This window comes from Mustela nigripes, chromosome 3 (assembly GCF_022355385.1).
Source record: "Mustela nigripes isolate SB6536 chromosome 3, MUSNIG.SB6536, whole genome shotgun sequence".
Lineage (NCBI taxonomy): Eukaryota > Metazoa > Chordata > Mammalia > Carnivora > Mustelidae > Mustela > Mustela nigripes.
The window spans coordinates 63,800,697-63,826,754 of record NC_081559.1 but is presented as its reverse complement, the minus strand read 5'-3'; the positions used below and the strand labels follow the sequence as shown (position 1 = coordinate 63,826,754).

General features: G+C 42.3%; 1 protein-coding gene across 2 annotated transcripts in view; it reads left to right on the top strand.

Moving 5' to 3' along the window:
* STK39 (serine/threonine kinase 39) overlaps positions 1-26,058 on the top strand; it is a 299,252-nt gene that overhangs the window by 162,497 nt on the left and 110,697 nt on the right. The window contains exons 11-14 of one of the 2 annotated variants that reach the window (XM_059394115.1): positions 9,641-9,763; positions 9,861-9,890; positions 18,052-18,114; positions 19,875-19,942. In XM_059394115.1, coding sequence (XP_059250098.1) covers positions 9,641-9,763; positions 9,861-9,890; positions 18,052-18,114; positions 19,875-19,942 — 284 coding nt within the window. The remainder of the gene's footprint in view (positions 1-9,640; positions 9,764-9,860; positions 9,891-18,051; positions 18,115-19,874; positions 19,943-26,058) is intronic. The other variant, XM_059394116.1, reaches the window with a different exon arrangement.

Genomic DNA, 26,058 nt, shown 5'->3' with positions numbered 1-26,058 from the left:
GTCAGTAGGAGCTGGAACAATTAATAATACGTTTTTTTTTTTCCCTGGCCTTTGTCACCCTCCAGCCCCGGTTCCTCTCCTGCTCTGCTCTCAGGAATCCAAGTTTGATCATTCTCCCTCCTCGTGCCCACTTGAAAGCCTTCTGTGTCTTTCCGTCGTCTGAATTCTAAGCACTCTGACTTGCTGTATGACAGAGGGTGCAAACACACAGGCCACATTTATCCCACAGACACATTGTTTTTAGCTGCTCAGAGGTTTGTTGTTTTTACTTGACATACTTGCCAACATATAAAAAATCAAGAGCCTTCACATAAAAATCCAAATTATCTACTTCTGTGGAAGAATCCGAGGATCTGGCCACAGAAAGGGGGCTGCCTTTCTGTGGCCACGGTCAGCTAATGCCTGGCGCTCCCTTCGGGTGGGACAAGCCCTTCCCAGACCACCCAGTCGTCACGGGGTCTGCTCCCCATTTCCCTTCTGGCTTCTCTAGGCCTTTGTATGTGCCATTCTTATCGTACAGTCTCTTCACACAACCTTTCCTGCTTTAATCTTAGCTGTTTCCTTACGCCCAGCCCCTAGACCCCAGTACTTTGTGACCCAGCCCCATCACCCTAAGTTCTTAACCTTCTCTCCAGGTAGAAGAGCGTCTCTGCTTTGTGTTTGGGGAGTTGTTACTGTCCTTCACCGACCAGCCTCCGGGGCAGCCCCTCAGCAGATGGCTGTCCTCTCCTCTGCAGTCCCGCAGCCTCCCGTCTTTGCTGGGGCATGCCCATTTTAGTGACGTCCTTAGCTTATATGTCTCTCCACTTCTCTGGATGGTGAACAGTATACTCCGTGGTGTGGGCTATTTTTTCAACTTATCTTGTGTCTCGAACTTGCCGTCAGAATAGCTGTTGAATAAAACCTTGCTGACTGAGTGAATACATGAGTGATATTTTTTATAGAAAGGCTCAGGCTGGTTCAGTGTGTCATCCATTAAATGCAGTACAGAGTAAGGCAGCATAAAGTTGAAGGCACAAATGCCACTGGGGGGAACTGGCCAAAGCTCCTTGCGTAGAAGAAAGGAGAGAAGTAGAGAATGTCAAAGGGCAGATCAGGTCAGGGCAAGTACATAATACATATCTGAGAAGATGGGCTTTTGTACATAACTGGATTGCGGGGTGTCTTAAGGGGTATGGTGGGAACAATGTCTTGAAAAGGTCTTTTGGAGCTAAGGTGTGGAGGGACTTGGATATTAAGGAATTGGGACTCTTTCTACAGGCAATCGTGAACTCTTGTCATTTTTTTAGCAAGAGTGCTCATGTGTGAGTAGGGCACTATGAAGGATAAAATAGGCAGGAGATGAGTGGCCAGGAGGTTGATAAGCAGTTTATTTTAACAGGAGAGGCGAAAAAAACCAGTGTCGAAGTTGGACCTGATCTCACACAACAGCAGTGGAGGAAGTAGAATTTGCAGGATATAACGTTTGATAGATTTGGGCTGTGAGAAAGAGGAAATCTATTAGTGATAACAGCACCTGTCACATCTTGAGTGTTTGTTATGTGCCAGACATCATGTTAAGAACATTAAGAACTTTAGACGACTGTGCCCCCTGGCCAAGATGACAAGGGGTGGCGGAGGGGGAATGGTATTTCAGAAGCGCTGTTTCATTTTAACCTGAAGTGGAATTTTATTTTAAAATACTTTGTATTTGAAACAACTTAAAAGAAGTATGGTCCTTATTAAACCACTGCCCAGTGAAAGCTGCATGCAGACAGTTTCTGTAGACAATTTTTATAGTGAGATGCTTAGTAGAAGTAATATATCTATGTATTTCTGTATTCTGGGTGAGAATGTGCAAACAGAGGTAAACTAGACTAGTACTTTTCTATCTTCCACACTTTACTTTTCTCATATTCTATCAAATAATCAAGATTCCAAATTGTTATAAACAAAATGCATAAGTTTTCAGTGACATTTATGTTTATTATTGATCTACTGTCATATTAGTATTTACAAGAAGTTTGAGAACTTAATTCCATGCTTTAACTGGCAGAGATGTATATTCCATTTTACAGAATACCTATCAGGTGTAAAATTCTTGATCTTGTCTGCAGAATTTATCGTACATCCCTAATTATAAAGGTAAATTGGAAATAAGGGAATCTTTATTTTCCAAATCTAAAGATTGGCGGGGGGGGGAGTGTTCTGCTGAGTTGGAACACATTGAACATTTAGGGACTTAGAAGAAGTAAAATACCTACTGATAAAACTTATATGCAACTATGTTAAATAACACATTATAAAAAACAATTTTATTTGAGAATACATCGTTTGTTTTCCTTTCTGACTTTGTATTAAGCAGACTTGGCACCAGTCATCACAGATCCAATTTTTGCATCATCTACCACAGTTTTTCAGGGGTCACTCTTCTCACTTCCATTTGCATTAAAGAGGAATAGAACACCATGTTTCCTCTGATGCTTTTCATAATAAATGTTATCCCAAACCGTACGTGTCGGTTTAAATAACATGAAGATAATTGCCTCCCTCAATTGTACCTGGACTAATATATGTTTGATTGGTAAAAATCAGTCTGCATGTATTTTAAAGGTATGTTATTTTTAAAGGTGATATTTGAGAGGCTTGCACAATAGAATTGAGGTAGTTGCCATTGTAAACTAGCTATTCCCAGGAATAACTACCAAGCTCAAGTGAAATGTCTTGGTCAGAATTTATAACATTCGCGTAGGGTGAGTCTCCCCACCCGTGGTGTGCTGGTAAACGCTGAGGGAGTTTGGCAGTGAGGGAGGAGTGCAAAGCCTAACTTGTACAACTTTCCAATTTCCAGTGTATAAATACTCCTACTGGGGCCAATTTTACGCGACCAGTGTGAGGTCAACCGCCTTGCAAACATTGTGAGATTTTAACAGTGGACTCTCCTCAGCCGCTGCGAGCCGGCTGCAGCGTGGAGATCTTCGCGAAGGTCGACAGCCCTAGAGAAGTGTCCCAGTGAGGCTGGGGGTCAAGCGTTAATGAACGGGTTGGAGACGGCTCGCTAGAAATTGATCGGACATGCGTATCCCACAGAGCATTTCGGAAACAAGACTGGGAGACGACGTTTCCAAGGTCATCAGCTTAGATGAGAGGGGGGAGGCCACGGAGAGCGTGTGCTCTCTTGAGGAGACCATGTCTGGCAGCCATGTGTGCTGTCAAGACGGAACAAAGAACAGCAGGACATGGAAGGACAGAGAACAGTGGAGGGAGAAGCTGTGCAGGTTTGGAGAGAGCATGAAGGAAAAGAATGGGATTCAGTTGTGTCGACAAGCTGAGGGACCCAGTACACAAGGGTGAAGTGAGGAAGTCCTGTGGGGGAGAGGCAGTCTGGGTGGCCTGCTCAGGACAGGTGATCTTTTGTACTGAGATTAAGGAGTGCGGATGGGCCAAGCAAGCCAAGGCAGCGAGCAGAGACGATCTTCAGAAAAATCCTGTCAGAAGAATGTTAAGTGCGAGAGGGGAGAGGGATGGAGTGACTGCTTGTAGAAGAAACAAAATCGGGGCCTGCCCCGCTTTGGGGTGAAAGTCTAGGAGAGACTGACTGTGTTTCTGGTGGAGGTAGAGGAGCAGGGCCTGGCTGGAAATTTCTTGAAGGAATGAGTAAGTGTGTACATAAATGAGCACGCAGGAGGTGTTGGCTTTCAGAGGAAAGGGGATCCATTTTTCCTTCACACAAGAGGGAAAGAGGCGAAGGTGGGTGGAGGGTGTGAAGGAGCTGATTAGAATCCTCTCAGAGGGGTGGGCGGAGGCCGGATGGACTGGGTGCCCCGAGGGTGGCAGGTGGAGCTGTTGGAGATGACTGGCGCTGGGCAGGATAGGGCTCCCATGTGAGCCGCAGCAGCGGAGCCTAGCCCTGGAAGGCTGGGGTCAGACTCCTGCTCTCCTGTCCTGGCCCCGGTTCTGCCCGCCCTATGGGCTGAGCCAGGCGTTTCTCCTCCCTGTACCTCATTCTTCCCTCAGAAAAATGGGGGAGCACAGTGATTCTCAGCGCCTGAGGCTACCCTGAAGATTAAACTCATTAAGGTATTTAAAGTTCTGAGAGCACTAAGCACTAAAAACTAACTTACAGAAACAACAGCCGGTATTTATGGGCTGGGGAGAGGGAATAGCCCAGGAGTGATCGATCAGCACCGTGCTTCTCCAGCCTGAATGAGCATATGAATCCCCTGAAGCTCCTGCTAAAGGGAATTCTGATTTAATGGTTTGGAGTGGGGCCCGATTCAGCCTTTCTAATAAAGCTCCCGGTGGTGCTGCTGCTGCAAGTGCAGGAGCCACACCTTGAGGGGCAGGGCTGTGGCCGTCCTGACACCCCGCCTAGGAGTGGCCAGCCACCATCTCTCTTGGCACTGGGCACATGGCTAGTCTCCCATTTGCTCAGGACTGAAGGCTGGGTATTTGGACTGAGCCCCTTGGATTTCCACCCAGGTGTGATTTGTCCAGGGAGGGGGCAGGGGCGAGGGGTATGGTAAGTGCAGCACAAGCAGAGTCAGCTGTGGGCTCCAGACCTTCTAAGATGGGGGTGAAGCCAGGAGGGCTAAGGGAAGAGGCGAGGCAGGGCCGAGGGCCAGAGAGCATGGTGAGGCCGGGAAGTAGGCTTGGGACGGAACTGTCAGGTCGTAGGATGTAATGTCAGAGTAGAAGACAGAAGGACAGTAAAATATTTCCTGCTGAAAACGTAGTCTAATTTTATTTATTTAGTTTTAAAGACTGTGTTTATTTATTTGACAGAGAGAGAGAAAGTAATCAGAGTGTTAGAGGGAGAAGGAGAAGGAGGCTCCCTGCTCAGAGCCTCAATCCCAGAACCCCGGGATCATGACCCAAGCCAAAGGCAGGTGTTTAACAGACTGAGCCACCCAGGTGCCCCTAATTTTGTTTTTTATTTTTGGAAATTTCGAAGGCTTTTTGTTTCCTTGGCAGCACCTCAAAGGTGTTATAAACCGCAATTAATTAGAAACATTTTTAATTCTTCTGGTCAGTAGAATGCCTGATAAGGGAAATGTTACGGGGTATTTTGCTTTCTACCATGTCCGGGTCACTCAGGTTCAGGCTGTGGTCAGGCTGTAAACAGGTGGAGAAGTGGAACACAGGATTTCTATCGATGGAGAAATCATTCCGAGGAGACTTTGAAATCCTGCCTCTAGGGAGACGTTAATGTAGTCGTGGGAGCCGCTGGCAGGTGCCTTGGAAAGAGGGGCCATGCAGGATTGGACAAATGCTGCTAAATTTTGGCCAGTACTCCTTGAGGTCACATTCATTCTTTGTTATAGAAAGACACTTGAACTTCTAACATCTTCAACACCCTGTCTAGATGGCTCATCTGCTGACTGTCTTCTTCTATCTATCCTTCATACCTTTTTTCCTGTTCTGGTATCAGGGGCCGGGAATCAACGTGACATGTTGTGCAGAGACCCTGGGTCGTGGATATTTCTCGAAAGCTCGTGTTGAGAGGGTCACCACTGAGAACACTAGACCACTCCGGGGACTTCCCCGTGTTCTGCCATTCCCTGTTCCTGCCTGCTTCATCCTGGCTCGACATCAGCAGTAGCTCAGGAGGCACATTGTTTCTCTGTCTGTCTGTACCTGACTTGTTTCCTGGTGGGAATCCAAACTTTGGTTCATTTTTTTAAATGGATTTTCATAAAGATGGGGTTTCAAGAAAGGAAGGAAAATAACAAATCAATGGAACTGCTCAACCGTATTTTATGCCCAGTCTTGGGAATAAATGTTACTGCATGCAGAGCTTTGTCTAACCTCTCTGTTGGACCTGAGGAATTTGTGGACTCATGACTGAGCTCCTTTCTCTGAGAAGCATTCGATTCTTTTTCTAAATCCCCAGCTACCACTTCTTGGCTTTACTCAGTGGTGAATTTGTTTAGCTGAATGAGAGCGATGCAACAATCACCCCCATCTTTGTCGTGGTAGGTGATGGGGAAGGACCGAAGCCTTTACGCATTTTTGTTTTGAAATTTTTTTTATTTTGTAGCGTATTCACCAGTTCCTAAATAAGAATCCTGTTTGTTAAACTATGTGAAACTTACTTGCTTGAACTTTGGAAGGTGGAAGTTGTTTCCCAGAGTCCCTGCAAACCCCCTTCAGGGATGTCACTTTGCGGAATTGCTTTGTGGTCTTTTCAGTGGAGGTCAGTGTCCCATAAATACACGGTGAAACCCAGGTTTCAAATTATACTGCATGTTCTTTTCCTTCCTGTAAACGACAAGGATGTCCTTAACAGATCTGTATTCTTATTCTCGTGACTCCTCTACCAATATTTTCTGCCACCTTGGTTGTATAATGTTTTCGTCTTAATTTCTACATTTATTTGTTCAGTATTTATTACTTAAAGGCCCACGCCACCATTTCTTTCAGTGCCTGAGGCTATAATCTTAGACATGTTGCTTTATCTTTCTCTCTCCCAGCGAGTAAAACTAGGAGGGAGACAGCCACGGTTCTAAAATAAAATAGAAGGTGGCCATTTTACTGTCTGTGGTTGGATCCTGCCTGTAGAGACAAAACCCGCCGATCTTGTAAGCAGAGGAAAAGGAGCATAAAGGAAATTTTAGGATGTGAAGATGCACTATCTCTAGTGTCAGAGATTTCCTTGGTGTACTCTCTTAAGTTTTAGTACTTGAAGAATACTAATTCACCAGCCATGCTTGTTTTTTTTGCAGTTTTGGTAAAGGTATTGTTCTGGGGGGCCCGGCTGGCTCAGTGGTTTAAAGCCTCTGCCTTCGGCTCAGGTCATGATCTCAGGGTCCTGGGATCGAGCCCCACATCAGGCTCTCTGCTCCATAGGGAGCCTGCTTCCCCCTCTCTCTCTTCCTGCCTGTCCACCTACTTGAATCTCTGTCAACTAAATAAATAAAATCTTAAAAAAAAAAAAAAAGTAGAGTTCTGTTTCTGATACAGTTCTCCTTGTTTTCTCACTTCCTAGTTAATAGTATGCTCTGTAATAGACATTCTTTTAATGTAGTCATTAAACGGTGTTTTCTCTTTTGATATAGTCATTATAGTCATTAACACAGATTTTCCTTTGCTATCATCAGGATTAGTATTGCTAAGAAAATAATTTTATTGTATATGTCAACAGAAAATTATTTCTCTTCAGGCACCTGGGTGGCCCAGTTGGTTGAGGATCAGACTCTGGGTTTCCACTAGAGACATGATCTTGGGGTCTTGGGATCGAGCCCCACATAAGGCTTTGTGCTCAGCGTGGAGTCTGCTTGGGATTCTCTCTCCCCTCCCTCTGCCCCTTGTCTGCATGCACTCTCTCTCTGAAATAAATCTTTAAAAAAAAAAAAAAAAAGAAAAGAAAGAAAAAGAAAAGGAATTATTTTTCCTTCCTCTATCCATTTCTTTTTTTTAAAGATTTATTTATTCATTTGACAGAGAGATCACAAGTAGGCAGAGAGGCAGGCAGAGAGAGAGGGGGGAAGCAGGGTCCCTCCTGAGCAGAGAGCCCCATGCTGGGCTCCATCTGAGGACCCTGAGATCATGACCTGAGCCGAAGGCAGAGGCTTAACCCACTGAGCCACCCAGGTGCCCCTCTATCCATTTCTTTATAGTTTTAAAGAGCAGTCTGTTCTGAATGTCTCGAAGGCATTTCAGCATTTTTTCCCTACACTACTTTGCCAGCATCTATTAGCACATTAAAATCACTACCATTAGGTCTTTTCCAATGATTCAAAAAATGTAAACGGAAAAAAAAATCTTCTCTCCATTTTGGAATGGAGAGAAGATTTTTTTTTTTTAATTGAGTATAATTGTTTGTAGTGATGAATAAGAGTTTCTTATTTTTTAACTTTCCGTGTTGGGGTTCAGATCTTCTAGACCAAATGCTCAGGCTTGTTTTTACAGGTTCCATGCAATAATGTCTTTAAGTCATACCCAACCCCGACTCTGTGTTAATTTTGAATTGACATTAACTGAACATGTATGTAAATACTTAACTTTACATTTAAGGACTGTGGTATTTCCCTAGGATTAATGAAGCTCCCACAATATAACTAGCTAGTTTCTATTATGGAAAATTGTGTTTTCTTCCCATTATAGTCTTTCAGAGTCTTCAAAGGATGTTTTTAGATGACTTCAGTTTCAGTCATCATTCGATGGTGTAAGTCCCACTTTTATTTTTTTTTTTTAAGATTTTATTTATTTACTTGACAGAGAGAGACTCAGCGAGAAAGGAAGCACAGGCTGGGAGAGGGAGAAGCAGGCTTCTCCAATGCGAGCTCGATCCCGGTACCCTAGGATCATGACCTGAGCCAAAGGCAGATGCTCAATGACTGAGCCACTGAGGCGCCCCTGAGTCTCACATTTATTTTTTTTTTAAAGATTTTTATTTATTTATTTGACAGAGAGAGATCACAAGTAGGCAGAGTAGCAGACGACAGAGAGATAGAGAGATAGAGAGGAGGAAGCAGGCTCCCCGCTGAGCAGAGAGCCCGATGTGGGACTCGATCCCAGGACACTGAGATCATGACCTGAGCCGAAGGCAGAGGCTTTAACCCACTGAGCCACCCAGGCGTCCCCTGAGTCTCACATTTGAATGGGAATCTGAAGGCTCTTTTATGACCCGGTGATCGTCAGTCATGTTCTGGACCTTCATTTCCTCATCTGTAAAATGAGGGGGTGAGAACTAGACCGTCTCCAAGGTCCCTTTCCCCTTGAAGTTTCTCCAAATCAGTGGATCCTGGCTCTTATGTTCACATGTTCATCTGCTACATTGCTTTGTTTAATTATGTCTGAGTCCATTTTTTTTTTTTTAAGACAAATTACTTTGGTCAGAGACTCATCATTCTCAGTCACCCTGTCCTTTTAAAAAGTTTTGCTTTTTCACCCACACCAGGCATTGGGAAAGCATACTCCTGAATCACATCTCTACCCTAGTTCAAAAAATTTTTGAAATTCTTGCAGAAGACTGGTATAAACTGTTTAGATGATCTGGCATGGTTGCTGATTATCTTGCTCTGTTTCTAGCAATCCCCCAAGTCTCAAAAGTGTTACAAGGTGTGTTAAGAATAGTCTGATGCTGTTTTGTTTTGCTCAGGTAGGCTGAGCAGAATCCTGGGAAAACAAGTGTAATATCAGGTTTTGAAAAAGAGCAAGATAGCAATAGAAGCGTATTTGCTTTTTTTGGGGTATAAGTTTTAGATCGCTGATACACCCCTGGATTCCTTTGCTTCATTAAGTTGCCTGACTCCCCTGCTTCCCCTCTGTCAGCAGTCTGTTGCTCGCTTGCATTTCCTTAGGCAATCTTGAAGCCGGCCACATGGCCTTTAATGTGTAGTAGTTAATGACGTGTTAACTGAAGCAAAAGTGAACGATGGGTTTGATCCCGATGGCTGATGTGCGTGGTGTTCGTCCAAAATATTTTGTTCTTCATGTGTGTAGTGATGTATTTCAGGAACACAATAGCTTCAGAAAGAGGACAAGTATGGGAGTTTGGAGACTGTGTGGTCTTTCTGAGTACTGATCGCCATCCCTGAATTCATAGCCAGTTAGGGTGTGCTCGGGGTAGGGGTGCGCTGCGTGACCCAAGCTGCAGTCCCAGTGAGCTCTGTTCGCGTTCCACCAGTGAGAATCGGGCCGGTGTGTTTTGCCTCAGGTGAGAAGAGTTCCTGGGTCAAGCGGTCACCTTCATAAAACCGAGGACGGTGACTGGGAGTGGAGTGACGACGAGATGGACGAGAAAAGTGAAGAGGGGAAGGCAGCTTTTTCTCAAGAAAAGGTAAGGGACATGGATGGTGGCGAGCTAACCTGTGCACGTTTTATTTTTGTGGCATTTTGTGCGTGCGTGTATTAATGGATCTGCAATTGCTTTACAGTCACGAAGAGTAAAAGAAGAAAACTCAGAGGTGAGTGGTGGTTATTTATTTAAAACTTTTTTTGCCCACTCACCCTTGCTCCCCCTTCCCGCCTCCACTGCCTCTTGCGGGTCAAAGTGTGACCCATTTGGGGGAAAAGACTTCAAAATTTTGTTCTTGTGGAGTAGCAGAAAAGAAAAGGCACGTCCTGATTCTGTCTGAGTTACTTCTGGGCTTTATAAATTGGGGCAGGTGATTTTACTCTTTGAGCCTCAGTTTCCTTCTCTGTCAGATGGTCATGATCATACTACTTTTAAATTGCTCTGAGGTTTGAGGAAATCATGCACATAAATGCTAACTGGGTGCTCAACTTAGGATTCTGTTGATCTCAACTCTTCATATTACCGTCCTTTAGAAAACACAGTAGGCACACTGGCAGACTCTCTTCTTAGATTTTTTTAGTTTACAATAAAGCAGATATAAAATAGTTGGAAACTTGACATTGAATCTGTTGGTCTTGGCTTTGCAATCTCCTGGGTTGCTTAGTAGGCAAGGAACACTCCTCAGCTTCCCTTTGAGAACTGGTCATCTTTTGATTAACTTTACTTCCTCCATCTGGTTAATTATCCTAATGCCTTAATGATGACTAGAGTTCAAAAGACTTGGCTACTTCTAGAGAAAATTTGAGCATATTAAAATAGCTCCAAATATTTTACAGACCTAGTAATTAATATGTGCCTTGATAAATTCTCATTAAGAAAACAGAAGACTTTAGGTTACAAATGATATCCACCCCAACTTTTTTTTTTTTTTTTTTTAATTAGACATTTCATTTTGATGTAGGGAGGTAAATCTTCCATTCCACCACAAGGGGCAGTAGCCAGCCGACCCTTCTGAGAAGTGCCCATGGGAGGGGCAAGCCATGGCTTCCCAGCATTCTCTCCTCCCTCTGGTTTCTTCTTTCTTTCTGCCACTCCAGTACGCCTTCCCTAGGGATTTTTGAGACTGCCTGCCTCCCACTGTTACCTGTCCTTCAGTTCCTGTTTCTTCCTATGTTTATCGTAGGGATTAATCTTTTCATTTTGTACATAAAATAATAAGCTTCATCAAAGAAGTTATTTATCCCTCTCTGTTTCAAGCCACGGTGATGAGCTCCCATCACTCACTGGCTACCCACTGGCTTCACATGTGTGCTGGTTTTTAGAATGATCGTAACTGGGTGTCATGCACTCTGCTCTCTCCCTGCCTACTTTCCTGTTTTATCCACAGTGAAGTGCAGAGTCAAGGTTTTTCATCTGTTTCCTAGAGTGTCTCTAACTATGTCCATCCTGCTTAGAAATAGAACAAAATAATGTGATTCAAGTAGCAGCATGACGCAGAAAGCATTTGTATTGGTTCACTATGGGATGTCTTTATTGCAACGTATCCATCAAACCCTGCCTTTCCTAGTGCAGACTAATGGGTGTGGGTCTTTCCTCTTGAGGATTTAAGTTTATTGGGACACTGTCCTTCTCTGTGCTAGAGGAACTTGCTCTGGTAACTGTGCTGATATTTGGCTATTAATAGTATCTTTTTGGCAAGAATATCATTCTGCATAGATAGGGGAGAGTAACAGATAGCATGCTGTCAGTTAATCATCGGTCGCTATCGACCTTCTTGGGTGGGATTTGAAAGTCTTTGGCATTTCTCTGTGTTTCCACTCCTTTGATTTCCCAGAGGCATATGTCTGTTCCCATGCTGGTTTATAATTAAGGAACACATAGATAGCCTTATTTTTGAGGGTTCATGTCTTTGAATGTAAACACTTGTGCCACATTTTAGGAATAATCAGCCCCACCTACTATTTTGCATAGCTTTTCAGGCCAGTTGTTTTGTTTTGTTTTTCAAGGTTGGCATCGCAGTATCTTGAGCTGTGTTAAGTGCAGCTACAATGGTGGTTCTTTTAGCCTTTGAACTTTTTTTTTTTTTAAAGATTTTATTTATTTGACAGACAGAGCTCACAAGTAGGCAGAGAGGCAGGCAGAGAGGAGGAAGCAGGCTCCCTGCTGAGCAGAGAGCCCAGTGTGGGGCTCGATCCCAGGACCCTGGGATCATGACCTGAGCAGAAGGCAGAGGCTTAACCCACTGAGCCACGCAGGCGCCCCTAGCCTTTGAACTTTTAATTAAAGTAGCTCCCTGACTTGCCACTTGCCTGGATTCACTTTTTGCAAGTGAAGCAAAAGTATTTATCTATTACAAGAGGAATTAGAATTGTTGAATGTGTAAGTAGGCAACACACACACACACACACACACACACAAAGCACACTGTTTTAGTAGGTTTTAGGGATACATCAGTGAGGAAAAAAACCATGAAATCCCCGTTCCTGTGGTGCTTATATTTTGACGGGAGCCAATAGACAATAAGCAACATCCTTTATAAATCAATTTGTGGTTTGTTACAATGGAATAGGAGCAATGGGGAAAAAAATAGTGGGTGGGAAGTACAGGGATGTGGTAGGGGGTTTTATAATTTTAAATTATAAAACCTGGTTATTTATTAAATTATACAACCTGGCTGATCAGAGTAGGTGTTATTGAAAGGGACACAAAGTCTTAATAAAATTCTTCGTACGGAAGACTTAAGTAGAAAAACTCAAAGAACTGCTTTTATTTTGTTACCCCTCTCATCCCGTGTCTGACAGAAGCCTGCAGTATTTTCTTCCAGAATTTTTTTTCTGCTCATTTATATACAAATATGTAAATAAAGAAATCTATATCCTATTGACAATGTGAATGGGTTTATAAACACCATAAACTTGTTATTTTTTTTAAACTTATTTTTTATTCAAGTATAGTTGACATGATGTTACATTCGTTTCAGGTGGACAACATAGTGACCCCACCAAAATGTTTTTTTTGGTTTTTGCAACTTGTATTCTATCTTGGAAATCTTCCCATGTTAGTTATTGTGTAGATCTGCCTCTGGTTTTTAACTGCCCGGTTTTATTCCTCTGGGTGGATTGAAATGGTTTATTTAACCATTAACTTCTTGGTGAGCATTGAGGTTAGGATGATAAACTGCATTCCACTCACATTTTGTGCAGCTTGACAGTTGCACATGTCAAGGGGCACATGTGCAACTGAAGTAAGGAATTAAAAGAACTGTGATTACTTCATTTGACAAAATCTGATTTTGAATTTTTAATAGCTGCTACCTGAAGCTAAACCCCTTAAATATCTCATATTTCTGTTTGTCAGTTGTATCTAAATAAAGCTGAGAATAAAAAAGCAGTGGCAATTTACAGAGCCTCTGACAGTGTACCTTATACTGTTAAACATCTTTTAGGATGAAAATGCTTATCTGTGCCAAATGGTACATTTAAATGCCTGTGTTTACATTTTAATAAGCTTTTCAAGAATGCTTGTCATTTAAATTGCAGTTTATTTACTTGACTAGAAGCCACTAGAAGATGGGGCTGGTATTTTATTCATATTTGTGCTCCCGTTGCTTCTAGTAGAACCTCTGTACACGTTCCTTGGTGACATGAATACCCATACACTGAAATGGACATTAAACAAGTGCCTAAAAAGGTGTATCGTATTTGTGGGTGGGTCAGAGGTGAGGGGAAAGTAATCAGAAGATGTTATGTCTCTGAAGTTCAGAGACAGGAGTCCTACTTGGTAGTTCCACCTTCAGACAGAGTAAGAGGCTCCAATAAAGGGGGGAGCGTTTTAGATGCTTATTTGTAAAGGGCTGTTTGGCTCCCCTGGGACATATAAGGCAGAATGTTCAGGTATTACAGCATTCGCTGGAGAAGGAGGTCAGGGTGGGATGTTTGGTAGAGCGGCCGTGGTAAGATGTGCCTGGTACTCAGCCATGTTTGGAAATCCTCTTAAATCCAAGAGAATTTCCAGTGAAACCTGTAAAGTGCCCAAGTTATACCACTTGTCTTGAGATTTCATAGCCAAACCCATAGTAAAATTGGTCCTTCTATGTTCCTAACCTGATGTTTTTAGAAATAGCCTTGCAAAGTATTAACTACAACCTACTAGTAATTCATAGTTTGTAGTAAATAGGTAATTCATGCTCATTTCATTGATTTATTATAATATTCCACTTGGATGGTAGAAGTCGGTGGTAACTTAAAGCTGACTATATTGTTAGTGTAACTGTAGTATTAATAATGAAGTTAATTGAGCAAATATTTCATCTGTGCCTGATTTTTTACATGAAGGAGTATTAGGTACTGTGGCATTGTGAGAATTATACAAAAGCAAAGCAGAGAGCCTGCTTTCTGGAAGCTTATCTATTTGGAGATTGGGGTCAGGAAAGATATTTGCAAGACTGGCTTCCTTAGGTGGGGTTTCCTAGCATGTATGCCATCCTGTGTTATAGCCCTGCAATTGCACTCCTGGGTATTTACCCCAAAGATACAGATGTAGTGAAAAGAAGGGCCATCTGTACCCCAATGTTGATAGCAGCAATGTCTACGGTCGCCAAACTGTGGAAAGAACCAAGAAGCCCTTCAACGGATGAATGGATAAGGAAGATGTGGTCCATATACACTATGGAGTATTATGCCTCCATCAGAAAGGATGAATACCCAACTTTTGTAGCAACATGGACGGGACTGGAAGAGATTATGCTGAGTGAAATAAGTCAAGCAGAGAGAGTCAGTTATCATGGTTTCACTTATTTGTGGAGCATAACAAATAGCATGGAGGACATGGGAAGTTAGGAGAAGGGAGTTGGGGGAAATTGGAAGGGGAGGTGAGAGACTATGGACCCTGAAAAACAATCTGAGGGGTTTGAAGTGGTGGGGGGGGGTGGGAGGTTGGGGGAACCAGGGGCTGGGTATTAGAGAGGGCACGGATTGCATGGAGTACTGGGTGTAGTGCAAAAACAATGAATACTGTTATGCTGAAAATAAATTAAAAAAAAAAAAAAATAATGAAAAAAAAAAAAAAAACCTTTCAACTATTACCTCATTATTGATCTTTTTGACCAGTGATTTGGGAATCTGTTTTTGTCAGATTCTGAAAATAATCAATACATGTCTTATAATTTTTAAATCCATTTTGCTTTACATCTTAATTTTCTGTATGAAAGTAAAATTGCCTTTATCTTTACATTCCTACCTTCTTTGGGTTTCCTTTAAACGAGGGAGATATTTGCTAAGGCTTATACTAAAGAAGCTTCTTTTTACAGAAGCCCCTCTGTTGAGCATGAAAACAAATGGTTTGCAGCCTTGGCTCCACATCAGAAAAACCGAAAGCTTTAAAAATGCAGATGCCTGGAACTAGCCCTCACATCATGATTTGGGAGTTGGGGATGATGTCCAGGCAACCCGGATTTGAAGGAAACTGCCCATGTGGTTCTGATACGTGGCTAGGATCAGGAACCACTGGCTGGGAAAACCACATCACTTGCTCTGAATCCAGAAGTCCACACTGAAATCCAGGAAAGTTGTGTGCTCAAAATTTCTGAAAATTTGTTTTAAATGTCAGAAATCTCAAGAAAGCAAAAAGAGAGGGAGAGAAGAAGAAAAACCATGAAAGAGGTTTCAGAAACTTCTTAGAGAAATTGTCCTGATTTAATCAAGGTCCTGGAGCCAGGGGAAGGCTTGTTGACCAAGGTCATGAGAGCTAGACTGCGGGATTTCATTACAGAATCTAGAGGAGGTTAATTGTGAAAATGTTCTGTTTCCCGACTCCGGTATTTTGTTCTGAGGAGAAAATAAATTGGGTGTGGATTTTGGCTGAGTTAATTTTACTGGAGATTAGTCACAATGCAAAAGCTAAATTTATTGCTTACGCTTACTCATTGCGATTGCCTGATTGTTAGAACTGCCGTTAGCTTTTTTAGTGTACTTCTGAGGACCTCGTGGTTTCCAAATGCCTGTCCGCTCTTATACATATTTGTCTTATATCCATTTGTAGATGGAGGCAAAGATACGATTTCTCCAAATTTATTATGCTTGGTTTTGTCACCACAGACGGCTTTGACTCCATACTTCCCTACCACCATTTTCTAAAAGATGTTCGTATTTCCAGTGACTGGCTTTCTGACTTTTTGTCGTAAATGTTAGATTTGTCATCAGAAATCTTCTGTATTTCTGAAAATAAACCTATTTTGCAATAATTTCATATTTCGAAGAAAGTGGCAAAGATAATGCGAAGCTCCATCCACCCTTCACCTGCTGTGCCCTTCTGTGTGAGCCTGGTACAGCTGTCGCAACAGAAGCGGAAGTGCTACCTTACCGTCAGCTGAACCTCAGACTGTGTTCATATTTCACTAGTCTGTCCACTAATAACCTTTATTTCGTTCCCAGGCTCCAATCCAGGATAACACGCTGCTTTTAGTTAGCCACAGTAATTTTAAAAATAGAAAAGAAGATTAGAACTCTGTGGGAAATTAGCAGACACTGTCCCTTTCTTTTCTCTATTCTGGGATCTTTCTCTCTCTTTCACCCAGTATCTGTTCTTCTCTTCCCCGCCTATGAAAACCCCCATTTTCTCAAATGTGCTTCTTAAAACAAACTTTTAAAAGCAACCAACCAAACAAAAAAATTCCAATAAGCAAATTTATATTACACCGTGATCACACTTGCCTAATATGTTAGTTTTCTTGTAAGTTTTTGTATTTAAAAATGTATGCTCATATTGGTGAAATTTGGGTGACTGGAATTGGCTGCCAAGGAAGATGTTTTGCACGGGAAACTTCGCTCCCCATCACTCCTGTGCATCTCTGCATGTTTTCCTGAGCAATTCCCTGTATAGCTTGTGTACTGGTGAGAGCTAGAGGCTGGTCCCTTCACTACCTGCAGGGTAATGTACCTGTGGAGTGAGGTTGCACAGGGTCCTTGGGGATCCAGCCCCCCCATTAACTAGCTCTCCATTCTGATGATAGCCCAGGAATAAGGAAGCAGGGCAGGAGAGGGGACCTCCCTAGGAGAAAGAGAAGTTTTCATCTCTAGTAACTGCCATTAAGGTTTTTCAGTTTAAAGTAGTCTTTTGACTAGAGGTAGAATATTCTCTAAGTGCTAACGTGGGTTTTGGTTGCATCTCAAACCTTACTTCAGATCTGGGTTCAGTCAGCCTGAAGGACTCTTTCCAAGAGATCATTTGGTATAAGCCCAGGTTCTCTGGCTGGTTAAAGAATACAGGTTGTTTGTTCTTCTTACACATTTCCCCCCAACATTTTACTATGAAAATTTTCAAATATATAGCAACACTAAAAGTACTTTACAGTGAACATCCACATACACATAGTAGATCCTACCATTACTATACTTTGTCAGTCCATCAGTCCATCTTCATTTTTGATGCATTTCAAAGTAAATTACAGACAGTAGTAGACTTCCTCCTATTACTTCATTACTAACCTAGTTATTTTGTGGAAGCCCAGAGAAGAAGAATTTTATTTCTTAAACTTTAGAAAACTTGCTGCAAAAAATTTCTGATGACTTCTCATTATTTTAGAATTGATAGTAGTTTTAAAAAATAATATATATTCATCATTTCATTGCTGTTCCTCTTCTAGTTTTTTGTTTTGTTTTGTTTTGTTTTTGGTCTTTCTAGTTTTGTTTGAGGGCAGAGTTCACAGAAGTAAGGCTTGAGGGAAAAACACTTTTGGTATCACATTAGGATTGGATTTCCATCTCGAGGGAAAATAATAACCTATTGCTTTGGCTTTTCTTTTGGGGAAACGTGTCTTAAAAGTCCAACTATCTTTATGTGTTTTTTAAATCCAGTGAAAAAAAAATTGTTTCAAGTAATGATTAAAGTTCAAGTCATGGTTAAATGTTACTTATCCTAACATCCTTTCAGTGGGGACTTTTAACTTGAGGCGAAATTCTGTGACAAGAAGAGATGGTCCTAGAGCATCTCTCTGCTATCAGATTTAAACTATCAAATAGTCCCTGCATTTTCACTTTAGCTTGGTGATTCTCTGAAAGCATAATGATCACCCAGGGTGCTTGTTGAAGATATACATTCTCTCTCGTCTCTGTGAAATTCTGAATCCTAGGCTAGGCAGGGCCCAGAAATCTTTACCATGTGTCCTAGGTGATTCCAATGAAGGTTGTCAAAGATCACATTTTGATGCAAAAAAACAGCTTAAAATTACGTATGCAAAATTGTCTCTGATAATCGGGACTTGGTATAAGCATGCTGACCTTACTGTCTCATTTTGGTTTCCTTAAGTGCTGTAATGGTGCCTCTCTTAACAGATGGCGGTGAATGCCAGCAGTATACCCGAGCAGATACAGTCCCTCTCAGTGCAGGACTCTCAGGTATGTTTCTCCACCAGTCATTTACATTTGAGATGATTTGTAGACCTAGTTTTAGAAAAAAAAAAAAAAAACACACACAACATTTTCGGGAGATAGACAGTTTCAGGGCAGTCTATCAAAATCGGGGGCTTGTAAACTCTCTTTTTTTAAATAGGTATGGAGAAAAGAGTACTGTTACTCTTGACCATGATTTTCAGGACTTCCAACCTTTAAATGATAGGTTCAAGAGCAAGGATTGATTACCACACTGCTTCTGAAATTGTGGGTACTGTGTGAAATAAGAAAAGGAAAGAAAATGACTCCCCATTCTGTTAGATGCTTGCCACAAAACCGTAGAGTTAATTGATAGTTTTTCCTTTTTGGTTCTCAGTTGGATTTCTACAACCTGTTTTCATAATTCTTTTATCATGGAAGTTTATGGGCCAATTTATCTCTACAAGTTGCCTTGTAAAAATAAAAGTCCAGGGACTGTGGAATGCATCTATATTGAAAGTTACATGATGGAAAATATGAGCCATGAGTCAGGTTGGGTGCTGAGCAACACAGGGGAGGGACATGGTCATAGGAAAAGGGTGCAGGCCCCCATTCTGGTTTTGCTATATAATTAATAGGCAAGCCTTTTTGCTCTCAAAATTGTCATACTATCAAGCACCACCAGCCTTGGTATCAAAATTTATCCCCCCCAGATCTCCATATTCACCGATAAATTCATTTTCATTCTTTTCTTCCTGATATATGTTTTCTGAAAGCGGCTGTAAACCGAGGAGAGAGTGATAGGATTTTATGGTTGCAGGAAGCCTGTTTGAGGTCAGACATCTAGTCCTTGACCCTTATTTTATAGCTGAGGAAGCACAGACTTGCAGAGGTTAAGTGGCTCACGCAAGATTATAGAACTGGTTAGAGGAAGAGCTGAGATTCAGTTTAGGTCCTTTTCTCTGCATCAGGCAACTTAGTAAACAACTTGAGATAAATCATGAGGACTGGTTCAATGACAAAAGGCAAGTCAGGAGTAATAATTTGTCCAAAGGTGAATAGAATAAGGGAACCAGGAAAGGGGATTAGGATAACGAGTGTTATATAACACATTGTAGTTGTCTGAGTCATTTTCATATATATTATTTGTTCTTCCAGCAAACTTTGGACACTGGTATTATCCCCATTTTGTAAGTGGGAAATAGGTTTGGAGAATGACTTGCTCAGGTTGCACATCTGGTCAGTGGCAAAGCCAAGTCTTGACCCGAAATCTCTTTTTCGACTATAGCAGGAAGGTCTACTCATGTCCAGGGTTCTGTAGGGGTAGGGAGGGGAGGTGGAGGAGAGGCATTTGTGGTTGATGCTGTATATTTAAAGAACTAGGTTATAGGTGAGAAAGGCAGGGAAGATCTCTGCCAGATCCCACTTTCCTCTGCCTCCTGATGTTTAAGGTGCTGGCCTTTGTGCATCACCAAATCCCAGTGGGTCCAGACAATGGCTGAGCTTGCGGGATGCTGCTTTAAGATGGCTGACCCTTCTTCTTTGGACTTACTCATACCATCCTTGTTCATAGGACCCACCCTACAGCCAAGGTTTTCTAGTGAAAACAATTTGGCGGGGATGGGAATTAGGCATCATTCCAACCTTCACATAGAGCTCGTTATGTGGCCAAACAGGACCTGCCGCGTGTAAAGACCTAGTCTGCAAATTTTCAGAAAGAAAGGGTCATGTGAGTCAAGGGATATTATGATTTTATTTATTTGTTTTTTGCGGTTTTGTTTTCCAAGGGCCTACCCAATGCCAGCGAAGACTATAGAGAAGCTTCTTGTGCTGTGAACCTCGTTTTAAGATTAAGGTAAATACTACCGTTTAGTTTATATTGCTTTTCCTATAGTACAGTATTCTTCCCTCCTTCATTAAGTTTTCATAATATTAGCATAAAATAAGATTGTTAAGTTATTTTATTTCACCAAACAGCTAGTGTGTATGCTGTATGCCCGGACTAATTGCTCTTTTTCTAATTGCTTACTACAAAGAATAAGAAAGCACCAGATGAGTGTGTCTGCAGGCTCAGTATACCCTTCATTAAGTTTTTTTTTTTTTCCCTTTTGCCTTTCCTTTCTTGGGCTTTTTTCCCTTTTTGAAAAAAAAAATAAAACAAAAAAAACTTTACAATGTAAGATCACAGTAAGAGATTTTTAATGAGTTTCTTTCACACTTCGGCAGTCAGTCTGACAGAAATAAACCATGCTTGTTCTACAAGTTGCCTGTTCAGAACATTTTTCAGTGGCAGGTTTGATCAGCTACTGTGGAGAAATGACAGATGTATTTTGAAAGAAGCCTCAGTCGTCTAGGAAATGGATACAAATGTGGGGCCTGACAGTGTCAACTTTGTGTCTAGTGAGTGAAGGTTCTTTCTGTTTCATGGATTTCTAAACCGTAAGGCCCATCTTCCTGAGTATTCTTCGTTAAGAAGATGGTGTCTGAAGACATACTCGCTTCCACGTAATTATAAACAGCTTCAGTCACCAGGTCAATCAGGATACTGTCACGTTTCTGAAGGTGCTTTTAAAATAAGTTACACATATGTTCTCCTTTGACAATTAAACAGATAAAACACATGGCTGATGGACCTTTTTCTGAGCCGTGGCTATAAAAAGCGGACTCATTTTCAAGGTTAGTTTCCAGCCATCTGAGTTAGTGTAGTCTGTCAGGGTAGATAGTCGTTGGCATAATCACCCCTCACTTCGGACAGTCATTTGCAATCTGCGGTGTGTTTTCACATGCTCACTGGGGGAATGGCACGGCAAGCTTTGGTGTGATTTAATTCAGAGATGGTTCCCGGTTAAGAAGTGAATGATTACAGAGACCATTTTCCTTGTATTTGAAAGTAGCCTTGATCATGGTTCATAATTATGCATATTTAGTGATCTCTGAAGAATGAAATAGCCCCTTCCTTTCTCGTTTGACTTTGGAACCAGATACCACTTTTGTTTATTTTTCACTTGTTCATATATTCTTTCCACCAATATTTGTGATAAAACCACTGGGCCGGTCTCTGAGTTTGCTCCTGAGATACAGTCATGAGTGAGACCGTGGTGGATAGTGTCCAGCCCACTTGAGTGCGCAGTGTTGGGCATGACCTTGAGCGTCCCATCATCCAGTCTCCTACTTGATATATCCAGTAATTTTTTTCTTTTGTGGTGTGCTGGATATCTACCTCACCTCTGTGCGTACTGGAGTGAATCGCTCCTGTGATAACAAAACGCTGTTTTTTGGTTCGCCTTCTTCCTTGAGATCCAACTATCTTCCTGTTCTGGGTTCCAGTTCTGACCCTTAGAGCAGATACCAGGTTGTCTGGATTACACTCTTCGGAGAGTGTTTTAAAACATGTACATATTCCTGAGCCTTACCTCCAGAGACTGTTTTGCTGTAGGTCCTAGAACGATACAGAAGTACATCCTCTTGTCTTTCTGAGAGCCATTTGTATTTTTATGGGTTCCTTCTTCCTAGGAAAAACAGCACAAGTAGCCTTGCTTCTCGTCCTCTGGTTCTGTATCCTTGTAATCTTAGCTGTTCACCTTTATTGACAGCTAGTAGGCACTTACCTTTGTTACCTTGTTCCTCATGGGCCTGGGTGGTTCCCTGGGTTTGCGGCACAGATCTTTGGTCCTACATATCTCCTACCTTCAGAAAAGCTCAGAAACCATGTGTAGTGTCCCATCTATCTGTACACACATGCATACACGAACATGCTCTGTATTTTGAAAATCACAAGGAATATGAATATATTAAAGAGTTTAAGATGTTCTGCAGGGAAGGAGTGTACGTTGGTTTACTCTAAAAACCCACGTGGCCTCAGCACTCTCTTCATGGAACCGTTTTCCAGTTTTATGTTGTAGCCCCCATATTTAAATGCAGGCCTCCAGATGTGGCCTTGGCAGGCTGGAATACAATAGTGAGATTCTGTGATTTTTCTTTTTCCTTTTCTGTTTACACTCTGTATTTCCCCTAAGTCAGCCTAAATTTCCACTGCCTTTTGAAATAGCCATGCACCTTGGTGACCGATCTAGCATGACCTAACAGGCAAACAAGGCCTCTGACTTCATTATTTCCACTTGAAGGGCTATCAAGCCTAATTTGAACTGCAGCTTGTGTTGTAAAACTCATTCCGTATGTCTTAACATTTGTCACTGTAAGAGTGAACCTGTTGGTTTTGACCCATTGCTTGCCTCCTCCCCCGCACCAGTCCGTATTTCACTCATGATTGTCAGTGCAGCATATTAGTTATCATGTTTGGACATATGTCAGTTGTCCATCTGATGAGCCTGTCTTTTACGTCTTTATCTACAACACTGATTTAACGTGTTCAGCAGTTCAAATAGAACAGAGACTTCTGGCCTCTGTTCAAAACCAATCACTTTCTGCATGGATTTTAATAATCAGTATTTTTTGGTATGGTGGCTCAACCAGAAACAAATCCTATTGACTTTACTGCTTTTTGATGGACATTTAGCTAACTACTCAGAGGGGTATCATAAAAGGACCCATTAAAAATGTTACTGAAATGGACAAATCAATGATTTTTTTTTCCCCTGACTCTAACCGCCTAGAAGCACTTCCAAAAAATAGAAATTAATTTTAATATTACTTTTGGTGAATATATGTTCATGCCTAATTGTGAAAATATCTTATGTCCTTAAATGTTTTCAAGGTACTCATTTAAACCAGTTTTTTTCATATTTGAGAACTCAGGAATCTCTCCAAATACATAGTTGGTTTCCTCTAATGGCAATACTTGTACTTTGAGAATTATCCTTTTAAAATTTAAAACTAAACGTTAAATGCTGTTACATTTTTGGGGTCTGACATAACCTGTGCTTACATAAATGTAAGCAGCATGTGTATTCATTCTCTCTGGAAATATTTATTGAGCACTTGCTACATGCATGGTGCCATTCTGGCTGCTGTGAGGCAACAATGGAAAAAAACAAAGGACGAATTTAAATTTCTTACCTTCTAGGAAGGCTTTCTAGAGGCCAGGAGAGGAAATACTCAGATATTCATATGACTTACATGAAAAATCAAGTTCTCTAAAGGAAAATCTGTATCAGGAGCATAGGAAGTACAGGGGTGCTATTCTGTATTAAAGAAGGCATCATAGATTTCTACTGTTGTGTAATAAGTTAGTGCAGATTTCAGGGCTCATAACAAAAGCCATTTATTCGCTCTGTTTCTGTAGGTCAGCAGTCTGGGCCCGGCTTAGATTGGCTCTCTGCTGTGTCTCACACCAGTGCAATTAAGGCCTGCTCATCTGGAGCTTGTGGTCTTCTTCCAGCTAATTTGAGTGTTGGCAGAAGTCAGTGCCTGGCAGATGTGGACTGAGGTCTTTGGTGCCTACAGGCCACTGGCCACACACGCAGTTCACAATAGGGCTTTGCCTTTTTTTCAAGGGTAGGGAAAGGTTTCTCACTGGATTAAGCCAGTTCCATCTACATTAATCTCTCTTTTTATTAAGTCAAAGTCAACTGCTTTGGAACTTTAATTATACCCACAAAATCCCTTTACCTTTGCTGTATCAAGTAACCTAATCTCGGGAGTGACAACCCATCATCTTTAAAGGTCTCGCTCACACCCGGGGAAGAGGATCATGCAGAGCTTGTATACCAGAGGACAGCGGTATTGGAGGCATCCTAGAATTCTGCCTGCCACAAAGGGGATCTCTAAATAAAGTAGTATTTGAGCAGACACCTGACAGATGTGAAGAATCAAGCCATGAGATTGTTTGCAGCAAGAGAGTTCCAGGCAGAGCAAACAATGATTGCAAAGATTCTGAGATGGAAGCATGTTCGAAGCAATTATAAAAACAGCCAGGGAAACAGTGTGACCAAAGGGGTAGGAGACCAGGTCAGAGAGTTAGCAGGGGCTGAATCCTTTAGGGCCGTGTAGCCTGTGGTGAGGACTTTGGGCTTCAGTGTTAGTAGGTGGAAAACCATTGGAAATTTGTGAGCATAGCTGAGTTACATTTTCAAAACACTGTGATTGACTTAGGGAGCATACACCATCCAGGAACCATTTAAGGTGGAAGCTCAGAGCCCTTTGCCAGGCAGTTGCAGCCAGGCAGAGAGCTATGATGTGATGGACCAGGCCAGGGAATAATGGAGGTGACATGTAATTACTGAATTCTGGGGATGCCTGGGTGGCTCAGTCGGTTAAGGCACTGCCTTCTGCTCAGGTCGCGATCCCAGTGTCCTGGGATAGGGTCCCGCATCAGGCTCCTTGCTTGGCAGGGAGCCTGCTTCTCTCTCTACCTCTGCCTGCTTGTGCACTCTCTTTCTCTCTCAATCTGCCGAATAAATAAATAAATAAATAAAATCTTTTTAAAAAAGTAAATCATTATTGAATTCTGGACAGAGAAGAGAACTCAAAGATTACTTAAGATCTGGGCCTGAAAATGTGGATGAATTGGGAGGTCCAGGTTTGGGTGGAATCGAGAATTCAGTGCCAGAAGTGGTGAGCTTTGGTTATCTCGTGGACGTGTGTGTAACGTCCAGCAGGCTTTCGGTTGCACCCGTGTAGATTTCACAGGAGATCCAGTTCTGGGCTAGAGGTATTAATTTGAGAACTGTTGGCGCATATGGTATTTAAAGCTGTGAAATTAAATGAAATTACCTAGGAGTGAATGAAGACAAGTCATCTGGCGCACTCTCAGGTGGTACATGGATGCAGAGTGATCAACGGATCGGTGAGGAGAGGCCGGTGAGGAGAGGCTGGTGAGGTAGAGGAGAGAATGGCGGTCCGGTAAACCAAACAGAGGAAGTGTCTCAGGAAAGGAGGAGTAAAAAGCTGCAGCCGTTGCTGTTAATCAAGACAGTGGGAACTAAGAACTCACACTGTATTTAGCAAAATTCAGCACATTCTTGACCATGGCAAGAGTTGTTTTGGTGGAGTGCTGGGGACAGAATCCTGACTGAACTGGGTTCGGGACAGAGTGGCAAGAGCGAACGCGAGATAGCAAGAACAGATTACTTGTTAGTACGGATAACGTAACAGAAAGTCACTCTCCAGGGTGGCGGAGGGATGGGGAGATAGCCCAGTGAAAATACAGGGTGAAGGGAATCCTTTTTAAAAAGGCGTTGTGTGTAAGTTAATGGGAAGGAAACCTGGAATGAGGGAGGGGATATGGTAAGACTGCTGTCCTCAGGTGGGTCGGACGGGATGACACCCAGGCATACACGCAGGTGCCAGCCTTACTCAGAAGGGTCCCCCATTGGACAGGGCAGCCACCATGATGGAAGGGCGGGCAGGCTGACGTGCAAGGACATTGATGGGTTTGGATATGGGAAGGCAGAAGTCCTCTTTTGGTGTTTATATTTCCTCATAAGGACTGTGATCCGTTGAATGTGAGGAAGGGAAAGATATTTGAGGTTTGAGAGGTGGGGGAAATTGTGTAGGGAAGCTGGAGAGTAAATTTACCAGGGAAATGTGGTGAGATGAGCAGGTTGTCCCAGTGATCCCCTGAGGCTAGTGATTGTGGCTATAAAGTGGAGCTGGTAGCTTGATCCCTGAAATGGACTTATCTTGATGTCCCAGCATATAAATCTGTGTGCATGTGTGTGATTGTAATTGGCACAGAAACACAATGCTTAAAAACATTCTTAGAGGAGTCTATGAACACACCTATAAGAGGAGTCTGTGAATTACTGTTTAAATCATAAACAAATGTGGCCCATGGACTTGTCCTCTGTGATCTCCTGTGTACAAGGGGCCGTCACCTACCCTCCTCTTTCACCACAGTCCTCCCTCGCAGGTCCAGCTTCCTTCTCTTAGAAACCTCCAAAGTTCCACGTTCCTCAAGTATCAGCCTGGACATCCAGGGCTGGTCCCCGCCATACGATTTCTTCATTCCCCATTCCCTGTTTGAAATTTACTCGAGATCATTTGTTCCCTCTCTGGGCCCAGATAAACTAC